The sequence below is a fragment of the Plodia interpunctella genome, chromosome 14 (genome assembly GCF_027563975.2).
Source record: "Plodia interpunctella isolate USDA-ARS_2022_Savannah chromosome 14, ilPloInte3.2, whole genome shotgun sequence".
In the NCBI taxonomy this organism is placed as follows: Eukaryota; Metazoa; Arthropoda; class Insecta; order Lepidoptera; family Pyralidae; genus Plodia; species Plodia interpunctella.
The window spans coordinates 8210389-8222938 of NC_071307.1; the positions used below are offsets into that span (position 1 = coordinate 8210389).

The 12550-nt window shown below is 36.8% G+C and overlaps 1 protein-coding gene across 2 annotated transcripts in view; it reads left to right on the plus strand.

Annotated features, from left to right (window-relative positions):
* Positions 1-7896, plus strand: part of LOC128675107 (atypical protein kinase C) — a 182766-nt gene extending 174870 nt beyond the window's left edge. For both annotated transcript variants that reach the window (XM_053754246.2, XM_053754252.1), the window contains 10 exons: positions 9-94; positions 455-654; positions 1213-1366; positions 1940-2160; positions 2793-2973; positions 3630-3842; positions 3945-4112; positions 5746-5861; positions 6840-6969; positions 7325-7896. In XM_053754246.2, the coding sequence (XP_053610221.1) occupies positions 9-94; positions 455-654; positions 1213-1366; positions 1940-2160; positions 2793-2973; positions 3630-3842; positions 3945-4112; positions 5746-5861; positions 6840-6927 (1427 nt within the window). In that variant the 3' untranslated portion in view covers positions 6928-6969; positions 7325-7896. The remainder of the gene's footprint in view (positions 1-8; positions 95-454; positions 655-1212; positions 1367-1939; positions 2161-2792; positions 2974-3629; positions 3843-3944; positions 4113-5745; positions 5862-6839; positions 6970-7324) is intronic.
* Positions 7897-12550: the final 4654 nt, after the last annotated feature.

Genomic DNA, 12550 nt, shown 5'->3' on the forward strand with positions numbered 1-12550 from the left:
GTTTCCAGGGAGCATATACAGACGCGGCGCGCGGCGGTGGCGGAAGCTGTACCGGGTGAACGGACACATTTTCCAGGCCAAACGGTTCAATAGAGTGAGTCTTCATGTCTAACTTCACGACGTTCCATTTTTAAATTTTAATTTAAACCACGGAACTCGTTTTGGAACTAAAATACTACTATAATTAAACATATTTGAAGCCAGTTTAGCAGTTTGTGTAAAAATAAAATAGTTAAAACTTTTGTCAAAATTATAGATTTGAACGGAACCCTAATATATATTACTTATTAAAAAAATATGAATAAAATGTTCTGTTTAGAATTTTTGTTTTTATGCCATAGTGAGGAAAGAAATGATTGGGAAGAAATATATAAAATCAAAACTTTTGTTGCGACTTTTGTTTCATATAGTAAGAAAATAATTCGTGACATAAACTCTTTTCATTTTATTACAGCGCGCCTTCTGTGCCTTCTGCCAAGACCGCATATGGGGACTGGGGCGGCAAGGTTTCAAGTGCATACAATGCAAGTTACTGGTGCATAAGAAATGTCACAAATTGGTGCAGAAGCCGTGCTCCAACGAACACGTGGACCCGGTGGAAGTGAAGGAAGACGCCAATGGGGAGAGCACGCTGGGTCGAGCCTCTTCAGTCAGGTAAGGAATACACAAAATAAAAAGATAATCACAAAAAATGTACAACGACGGTCCTAGGTGAGAACCCTAGGGAACGCCAGAAATAACAGATGCAGGGACAGACAAAAGCAACAATCATATTGACAAGTTTGCTAGGGTTGATGTATCTGAACAAAACAATGCAGATTGTTACCGTGGAATCCTATAAATGTCAGCTTAAAGATACAGAAAAGACAGGTTTGCTGTATGAAAAGCTCTCAAAATGTATATTTCTGAGAATGCAGTAGCACACGATTTATTTCATATTAATTATTACATTACAAATTGACTTTTCCTTGTCATGACATTGTATTTATGTGTCACCACTTGCTTCCGATAAAGAAAACTCCTTGGAAAATAACCTTCAAATATCGTGATCTACGTTGTACACTGGTTGGCTATTTAGTGTGTCTGGGACTACTTGTCACTAGATGGCGATATGTAAAAGCCATGTCGAATACCTTTAGGCGACTTGAACAAAATCTGACACACTCAATAAAACATATCATACTTCTTTAAGTTATAAATTGTATATTGTAGGTCACGAGCGGAGCCCGAGCCGTCGCTGGCGGAGCCGCCGCCGGCGCCGGCGCCCGCGCTGCGCCCCGAGGACCTAGAGCCGGGCTCGCAGCGGCAGTACTCTCTAGAGGACTTCGAGCTCATCAGGGTCATCGGACGAGGGTCCTATGCTAAGGTAAGGTGCACCTTTACATGCTTTTGTGGTGGGTCAAATCTGGAAAGTTTTTGTCAAACTCCCAACATCTGAAATTTGAAATATACTTTTAGTTTGCATTGCAATGCATTGTTGTTATAAGCAAGACCGGATCGTGGTTTAAGTTCGGCTTTCGAAGATTCATTATGAATCGCACGTTTTCACGATTCATAATGAATCTTCGTCTCTCCGATTCCATATACTTATTGGTTTACCAATAAAAAAATCTTTTGTCACAATCTGTACAATCCTTTATTTTCATCACATTAAATCGGTATGAATAAAAACATGGCCGCTTACATTTACCATCATTTTCCTTTCGCGTAGGGCTATTTACCTAAATTAACCTAAATCTTATAGCAATCAATACTACAGGTAGGTAGTAGTAGGTAGCTTTGATGTTTAACGCTCTATCTGTATCCACAGATGGCGCGGTAATTGGGTATTGTTAGATGTATACGACAATACCCAATTACCGCGCCACATAATGATACACACACATAATGATACACACACATAATGATCATGATCATAATGTTCTATTTTTCTCCTCAGGTGCTGATGGTAGAACTGAAGCGGACGAAGCGAGTGTACGCCATGAAGGTGATCAAGAAGGCGCTAGTGACCGACGACGAGGACATCGACTGGGTCCAGACTGAGAAGCATGTGTTTGAGACAGCTTCCAACCACCCCTTCCTAGTGGGGTTGCATTCTTGCTTCCAGACGCCGAGTCGGTTGTTCTTCGTCATTGAGTTTGTTAGAGGAGGCGATCTTATGTGAGTAAACCATGGTGAAATTCTATTTACGGGAAAGGATTAGGTCAAACTAAACTCTAAAATAAAGTATACTTTATGCTAAAGTAAGTAAGCTAAGTATAGTGCTCTGTCTGTCAATGTCAAATATTATGAAGTGTGTTTGTGACAAAACATATTTTTATGAATACCGGGATAATTCGTTACTTGTAAGTCTCAATTTAGATACTCTGTCTGTACATCTATACGCCATGTAAGAGATAAGAAGAATAATGCTTATTTTATTTTATTTTATTTAGAAGGCCAAACAGCCATACTTACTTTATAGTCCCAAAATTAGAAACATTCGGTCATTTATAGGCCCTCACAGGTAGGTAACATTCATATAAGTGTAATTATCTAATATCTTATATAAAAAATCGATCGATTGTGGCTTCTCTCCAATTCGATCAATCATCTTCTCGCCTGTCCCGAGTGTCCAAACTCGGGCTAACATGAAGGCAGCTTCCGATGAAGCCATCGAAGTGGCTCGGTTCTGGCGAGAATATATTTAGGTAGCACACAATATAGCGTTGTAGATTTCCCATCGACGCGACAAAGAAGAAGAATAAGTTTATAAACAATAGTATAACAAAACTTCAAAAACGATTCGTCAGGTTCCACATGCAGCGCCAGCGGCGTCTGCCCGAGGAGCACGCGCGGTTCTACGCGGCGGAGATCTCTTTGGCGCTGCACTTCCTGCACGAGCGCGGCGTCATCTACCGCGACCTCAAGCTGGACAACGTGCTGCTCGACCACGAGGGACACATCAAGCTCACCGACTACGGCATGTGCAAGGTAACGTCCTATATATATATCGTGACGCTGGCGCTGCAATAGCTTAATGATTGTGACATCTAAGGTCCTGCACAGCGCGATTGCTAGTGTTACAAAAATCCAATTCGCTTTCAAATATTTGTTTTTGATGACCTCGATGGCGCAGTGGTAAAGTGCTTGCCTCTGAACCGAGAGGTCCCGGGTTCGATTCCCGGTCGGGTTATGACGGAAAATGATCTTTTTCTGATTGGCCCGGGTCTCGGATGTATATATGTATTAGTTATAAAATATAGTATCATTGAGTTAGTATCCCATAACACAAGTCTCGAACTTACTTTGGGGCTTAGCTCAATCTGTGTGATTTGTCCTAATATATTTATTATTTATACCATATTTTTCAAAAACTCAAATATATGCACTGGGCGGATAGTTATATAAGCCACGTGAACCTGCAAAGGTGCACGTAATTGTTCGTCTATAAAAAAGTAGCGTAGAGTCGGCACGCATTTCATTTGTATGCGTCTCATTGGAGTGGATGGACCATTGCGTAAGCGCATGGACTGTCACCGCCATTTGTAATTGTGACAGTAGATAATGACACCTGCCCGAACTTCTTCTATCAATAATAGTGTTGGTTAATTAACACTTTCAAATATTTTCTACTTCTATTATTCCAGGAGGGCGTCCGCCCCGGAGACACCACATCCACCTTCTGCGGAACACCCAACTACATCGCGCCGGAGATCCTGCGCGGAGAAGAATATGGATTCTCCGTGGACTGGTGGGCGCTGGGCGTGCTCACCTACGAGATGTTGGCGGGGCGGTCGCCGTTTGACATCACGCATGCGCATGACGACCCTGACCAGAACACCGAGGACTATCTCTTCCAGGTAAGGTTTTTATGAGGACTTTATGACAAAACTCTTTATTTCTCATATAGTTTTTGAGGTCGAAGTTCACGTTTGTCACTCAACTTTTTTTTTTCATTCTAGGTAATCCTAGAGAAGACAATTCGTATACCCCGCTCGTTGTCGGTGAAGGCGGCGTCAGTTCTGAAGGGCTTCCTCAACAAGAACCCCGTGGAGAGGCTGGGCTGCGGCGAGAGCGGATTCATGGACATCGTCAGCCATCCCTTCTTCAGGAGCATTGAGTGGGAGATGGTCAGTAGCTTTTGTGTTAAATATTTTATATTGACAAAATACATATACAATACGACGTTACCTTTGGTTACGTTACTCGAGCCATATGAGTTTGTATACCAATCTGACTCATATATAGTAGTTTGACCACCACTTGTTTCCGGTGAAGGAAAACATCATGAGGAAACCTGCACACTGGTTGTCAATTAAGTTCACTAGTGTGTATGCGACTACCTGCCACTAGATGGCGATAAATAGTCGTAAAAGTCATGACAGATGCGTTTGGCCGACTTGAATAAAATCTGACACCAGTGTTAGCAATAACATATACGATATTTTTATTTATTTATTTATTCAATACATACTTAATACACTATCATCACAGAGATACTCCAATGCAAAAGCGTACTTAATTAAGGTTACACAATACTCTATAACTATTTACTAACTGCCTACTTATAACTTATTATATACAATGTTGCGTGTGAATTCCGTCAGGGAGCATCCGAATAGATCCACACTGTTAGCAACCTCATTCAGAGTTCGCAGTGCTCGTGTTAGTGGCGCTTGCTTTAGTAAATTCGTCCGCGACTGGGGTATTGTGAATATTTTTTTTTTACTTTTTTTTATTTATTTATTAACATTTCTTACATCTAACATTACAGGTTATTACCTAATGCGTTAGAATGAGCCTATTGTAATCTGTAGCAAATCACATATAGTCCAATTCTTCTGAAATCATTCAAAGAGCAACAAAATAGGTCCAGATCATTAGCCACGATATTAATTGTGCGCAATGCCCGCGTCAGCGGCGCCTCTTCCACCAGGTTGGTTCTCCCTTGCGGCACAGCTAGCAGCTGCGGCCGGCGACGACGCCATACGTATCTGTTTGGTACAAATATACTGATTTGTTCTAAGATACTGGCATTGTATATCCTTCCTCTTAGTACCATAAAGATGTACGATACCATGGCCATTTCTCGTCTCACTTTAAGCTCATTATATCCTACCATACCGAGCACGAATAACGTTGGGTACATAAGCGGGTAAAATGGATACACTTTGTACAGTCGCAAATACAAATATCTTACAAACTTGTTTTGTATTTTCTCCAACATTTGGGTGTATTTGGCTTCGTGTGGAGACCATACAACAGCGTTGCTTTCTAATTGGCTTCGCACCAAAGAATTGTACAAAAGTCTAATAGCCGCAATATTTTTAAACTTATTCACGTTACGTAGAACGAAACCTAAATTCCGGAAAGCTTTTCTACAGACTTGTACAATGTGGTCTTTAAAATTCAATTCTGTATTAAAAGAAACGCCCAAGTCCTTCACCTGTGCTACTCTAGTCATTGGGACCTCTGCAATTATATGGGTGTTGAATTGATTTTCGAGCTCTAGAGAAAGTGATCGTTGAGCACTTGTCGATATTGAAGTGAAGCTTGTTATCTTGACTCCACTTCACCACGCTATCAATGTCTCTCTGGAGCTTTTCACAATCGTCTTCATTCAAAACTGGAAGGAACAACTTTATAGAGAGGGAGTATAATAAAACAATAGAGAGGGTCGTCGCCGTCGCCTATTCCTACACGGCCGAGTTGCATAGCCGGTTATATGAAGTGCGTGGGTCTCATGAGCCCGTGGTGTTGCAGCTGGAGCAGAAGCAGGTGGTGCCGCCGTTCAAGCCGCGGCTGGAGGGCGAGCGCGACCTCGCCAACTTCCCGCCCGAGTTCACGGACGAGCCCGTGCACCTCACGCCCGACAACGAGTACGTAGCGCCCATTTGTGTCGACCTTTACATATCCTACACGCATCACACCTGTGTCTTTTATGACAATTATAATTAACTCCCTTTATTTTTGAGAACAGTTTTATCTTCGTATTAATAGGGGATTGGGACAGTTGGAATAAAATATGCGGAGTAGCGTACATAACGCGTGATGAGGTAACAAATAAACAAACTTACTTTCGCATTTATAATAATAATTATTATTTATTTGTCAGACCATAAAATCCATAAATTGTTAGTGCAATTCTTAACCTATGTTAGTAAGCAACAGTCCGTGTATTTTAAAACGAATTGAGTCACTGTATCGAGATTCATGTGCGTGACACATAAATTTATAATATTAGTAGGGATTATAAGAGCACGAAAGTGTATTCGACGACGAAGCACACTTAACATTTTAATTAATGACGTAAATAAGTAAATATATCACAGTTTTTCCCATAAGGACAAGCAGAAGTTGTTACTTAATTTATTTCATACAAGAAAACTTATTACATAAAAAACCGCCATTATCTTTAAAATTAAAATATTAAATAATACTTAACCGACCTATTGGAATCTTTTAAATACAAATTATCTCTTTCCATGTTTATTACCTAGGTATTTACATAATAAATAAATAAATATATTAGGACAAATTACTCAGATTGAGCTAGCCCCAAAGTAAGTTCGAGACTTGTGTTATGGGATACTAACTCAACGATAATATATTTTATAACAAATACATAATATAGATAAACATCCAAGACCCGGGCCAATCAGAAAAATATCATTTTCCAACATGACCCGACCGGGGATCGAACCCGGGACCTCTCGGTTCAGTGGCAAGAACTTTACTACTGCGCCACCGAGGTCGTCAACATTCGTCGTCATAATAACATTTAGTCTTTCTTACATTATATATATATTTTCCATTCGAACGAATTCTTTTTTATAATATACCTATTTCCCCTGTAGCACGGTGATCGCAGACATCGACCAGTCTGAATTCGAAGGGTTCGAATACGTGAACCCCCTCCTGATGTCCCTGGAGGACTGCGTGTGACATCACGCCTGTCTGCTGCATCCCTACCACGATCCCGCGCAGGTATGATGCCGTATAGGCCGAGTAAGGATATATACGTATAATGCCATGTATAAGCATAATAAATACTTGCTATGTGAAATTGTGTTCCAAGTGCGAGAATTTAAAACACATTTTGTACTAGCTTTAGCCCGTGGCTCCGTTCGCGTGATTTTTTCGGTATAAAAATTACTCGTATGTCCATCGCCGTACTTCGAACTACATGTATGCAAAAAGTCGAGCGCAAACCCAACACGCGCCCGACTGTTTGGGCAAGAATTGAGCAAATAGTAAAGTAAAAAAATTGATTTTCACATTTTTTTTATATATTTTTTTTTATTTCGCACATTTTACATAATGTTTTGTGTCACCTGCGCAGGCGTACGCTTACGGCTGCTCGTCGTCGTCGTCGGACTACGACTCGGTCGCGTCGTCGCTGCCCGCGCGCAAGCCCACGCTGCTGCAGCACATGTTCTGTCTCCCGCTCAACTGACACAAACATTAGACCCGCACAGATCGGCTCGACATTTAGTGAATTTTCAACAACATTGATTCTCTTCTGAACTCTCAATAATGTCCGTCTTCGTTGATGCGAAGACTGACATTTTTGAGTAGATTTCTTGAGGTTTTAAATTCTGAACTCAGCGTTGGACCTGCTTTCGTCTTCGTCACATCAATATTACCCATCATATTATCGTTTTATCAAAAATTTCGGTCAGAAATATTAGGATTGGTTAAACTTACATGTACATAATTTTGTTATTGGTTAAACTTAAAACATGCATTAGACTCTGCTCGAGGTTAAGCTAACTTTCATCACACCAAAATTTTCAGTCTCGATATGAAAATTTTCGAAAGCTGTGGATTTTTAAAAATTGGTTATATTTAACTGAACTGACACAAGCATTAGACCTGCGTAATATCAACTTCATCACACAAAAAAAAAACAAATGTCATCGTGCGAAAATGATTAAATTTATGATAAAGTAACCATATAGACTTTATGAGAAAGTAACCATATTTCCGGAACCCACACTACCTTCGAAATATAATTAAATTGTTATAATCAAATCATTTGACAGACATCTCACATTATTAGCTAGTGACACATTCACACATAGATATATTTATTAAATCACAAATACAGTTCACTCTAAATTTCAAATCTAATTCATTTCAAACATAAAATACAACAAAATGCGTACTAATTAAACGTATTAAACTGTTTTATTCGTTCAATTATCATGCATATTTTATCAATTATTAGATTTGGTATTCATAGTGTATCTTGCCTCGAAATAAACTTATAATAGGTCAATTGAGTAAAAAAGATATTCACAAAAACATTCTATAAACTTATTGGCTTCCAAATAATTAATATTGTATAAAAAAGTATTGTACTGTGGTGCTTACTATTTTTTTAGCACCTTATGTGTAGCTGCTATTGAGAAGAAATTAGTGTTTTCTGTTCTACACCTAAATGTGTTTGAAATGTACTTTACGGCAAGGAAAGTTGAACACGAAGTGTCTACAAATTTACGCCTTGGAATCTACAAATTAAGAAAATATGTATTTAATAATAGTATTTATTGCACTTAACGCTGTATTAACACTGATATGCTTTTATAAATAATATAAATATTTCGGATGTAAAATAATGGAATTGATTCCTATCTCGTTTAGCCAAGTTTGTTGCTGCGGCAAAGCTTCATGGTAGGGGGCATTACTATCACATTTCCCTCTGAAATCACAACCCGAAATCTCGGGGATTCTATGTAAATATACTATTAATCATACGAGGAATATTATAAGACTTAATATTTTTGAAACTATTATAGTAGTGTCTATCTATCCCTTTCTTTGAGAAAGGTTTCGGAGTTTGCGGTTGACGTTGCTCCAAACACGTTGTATCTATTATAATTTCAAGCAATAATTTAATATTGTAGTATATCTATGTGGATACAGAGACAGGTGATCTGCTCAATGAGGCACGTAAGGAATTAAAAGTAGATATTTTGGGGCCCTGGAGGCCTGAGGAGCGTATTATATAGCCCTTATCCAAAATTAGTATATTCCCTAGAAGCCTAGTTTTAAGCTAGATTCGTGGCCACGATTCTTGGCATTAGATCGCGCATCATTTATTAGATACAATTTTTCTTTTTTAAACTACTACATTAACTTAAAATCATATTTTTATTTTAAAACAGTTTAATAATAAATGACGCACGGTATTTATATGCTATTGTAAATACACTTACTGGCATATGAAATTGGTCACACTATCAATATATAAGTTATGATATGTAAATTTTATGAATATTTTATATATTTTATTTGGCAATTTTATTAATATTCAAGTTTTCAATTTTAATGCCATTAAGTGTATAATATATTCCATTCCCTATTGTAGATCCTGTTGTCCTTCAATTAGGTACACCACTCGTTTAGGTAGCCAACGAATTTTATAAAATATATAATATTGAGCACTGAAACAAATTTAAAATCGTGTACATTATAAACAAATAAATTCGTAAAATACATCGGTTATAAAATATTATAACAAATTTATTGTTAAATGTAGAAAAAAAGACTTATTATATAAAATATTATAATGGTGAATCGGTGAGGTGCGTGAGCGCCGATTGAGCTCAAGTGTCCACGATCTATTCTAAATAGTGTGTAGTACCTATCTTAGACATTTTGCACCGGTGTTAGATCACGCGCGACGCGAAGACCTATGCTATGGCATTGGTTTGCAAATAGATGATTACTGGCTATCTACAAAAAAATAAGATCAAAAAAAGAACATGTCATTTTTTGTCGACCAATGCCTGTTTTTCCCGCGTTCATTCTTTGCATTTGGACTTTAGCATTACAAAAAAAAAATGGCTAAAGTCCGCATTCCCGTTTCTATACATATAAGGAAATAAGTTGGACTAATAAATTAACGGCTCGATTATGTGTTAGGCCTGAATTTATACTCGATATATTCGTGTTGTGGTTCCCTTTTGTATTTTATTGGTGTGTTGCAGATTTCAAACGTCTATTATTAGGTCCTGAAAGTGAAACCTTCCTATCGTGAGTTACTGTTTTCGTTAAATTGTGAAAGCGTTTTAAAGATCAAATATTACTATTATGTTGTTGGTTGCAGCATGGGCGTATCCTGCATGTATAGGATTTTTATAATTTAAAATTAAGTATTTAATTACTCGTAAGTGACAGTATTTGGTACTATTAACGCTTTAGGTGTATTTAGTTAACATTCCAATGTATCTGAGTATTGTGGTGTTATATTTTGTAATAATGTTTCGGCATGACATCACATGTTGTATCGTTATATGCGTTTATTCTAAATATTTTATTGTAAGTGTATTGGTTAAAAATGCTAATGTGTAAATCAGTTTGGGAGATGAAAAATAGCATAGTTGCGACTATGCGTATGACGACTGGCGAAACAACGCCAAAATGTCATAAATTGTAGGACTAATTATGATTGTTATGCACCAAATTAAAAAAGATATATAAAAAATCCAACAGATTAATTAGGTACCCTTTTCCTAAATCCGCGCGGTATTATAGCCGGTCTATTATATTATTTCAAATTGGTATAATTTCTAATAATTTTTGCGGGAATATTATTTGCCCTCCATTGTAAAGAGTAGCATTTTTAACCATACAAGGCATGTTAAAAGCCGTTAAGTTTGAGTCGACGTTCAAGTTTTATTACCAAAAAAAATGTATAACTAATGTGTAAAAACAATATTAACCGCATGACAAACAGACAAACATTGTTATTGTAAGAAGAATTGTTGAGACGTGTACGCCACTTAGAACAAATCATGTATAATAGTTTTAAGTATTTTTTATTATCACACACAATAGGTACGAGCCAATCGATTGTATGTATACATTTTACGTAATGTATGGTTTTTTTTAAATAATTTTGTGTACATTTGTGTATGTAAACACCAATGATGCTAATCACCGAGGCTTGGCGAATGCGACTTTGTCAAATTAGACTGGGAGATCTTGGGATACTGTACTATTCTATGCTTAACTGAAAATAAAGAAAGATTAATCAGAAACTGTGTTTTTATTTAAAGTAATAAATAGTCTCTCTCTCTCCGAGTGTATTAATTACTGATACTGGTGTCCGATTTTATTGAAGTCGCCTAAAGACGTCTGACATGAATTTTACGCCTACCAACTAGTCTAGTAGCAAATAACCGCATAAACACTAAAGAATAATAATATGCTTTTTTATATTATATTAATATGTAAAAAAGGAAAAAAGAATAAATTAGTGGATAATTAAACATTTGTTTCATCCACGGACCAAATATATAGGACTTCGAATAAAGGAGCTATGCTCTTACATGGTTTTCCGATCGGAAAGGGGCGGGGTCATAACGAAACCGCTTCCCCAGTCGTCTGCCTCAGCCCCGCGCATCGTTACACAACTTTCAAGCGTGTCTTGTTTTTGCTTCGCGGCTTTAATGTTCTACGAGTATGATATCATGGTGTCATTCACACATGAACTTAAAGTCGTAAATCATGCCTTCAAATTTGACTATACGTTACATCAAACGTCTTAGCTTCATGATTTAAACCTATTTATCAAGGATTTGTAAATAAAAAACAATGTCCAATCACAAAGTTTATTTCGAAAAAATGCACGTATAATAGTGTTTTGTCTAGATCTAATACATGCCATTTAGAAGATAAGTTTCCTATTATGAATTGAAATAAGGAAGCTAATCGCAAAATCCACCTTGCAATAAGACTCAATTTTCTATAACACATATTTAAAAACCCGTTGTAAATATTAGTACACTGCTGTGTGCCTTTTTATTCATTTATATTATAAATAAACGTAAATCGTGTCTGCACCTTATTGCTGTTGTTATAAGGTTCAATTTGTTGTAGCATATAATACCTTACAAAGGGTTTAAAGAGCTACTAATTTTTCTAAACATGGATTTTCACTTAAACACTGACTTCTACAAAGTTATAATGAAATATCTCCTCTAAATTAAATGTAATAAACTTTTACATGACATTAGAATCTGGAATACTGAAAAAAAAAACATTTTTTGTTTTAGTCATATCGACAAAATGGTTTTTTTTTTTCAATAGTTACAATTGTACATTACATTTACAAAAGCAAAGAAAATCATTTCTATTTTTGTTACAATTTCATTGTATTTCCATTGAATTATTTATTAAGTAAATGAAAACACGTATTTTTAATTAACAAAATAAAAGTACACAAGAAAAACCCGTTAAGAGCGATTAAAACATAAATAAATGCATCCACTAAGTGAACTTATGTATTGTAATATAGCATAATTACTAAGAATACTGTAGATATTGTTAATATGCTTATACAAAGGATATTTTTATATATTGAAAATATCTAACGAAGAAATGGAAAATTCCGCCTTCCGAATGTAACAGCATACTATAAAGTGTGTTTTGTCCCTGTCAATACCTTTTGCAAAGTGCGAAAGTGACAAAACATGCTTAAAGTATTCATTAACTTTTTTATGGATAACATGTTTAAAAAATAACGTATTGGTACGCTAAATGAACGTACCAGTAACAT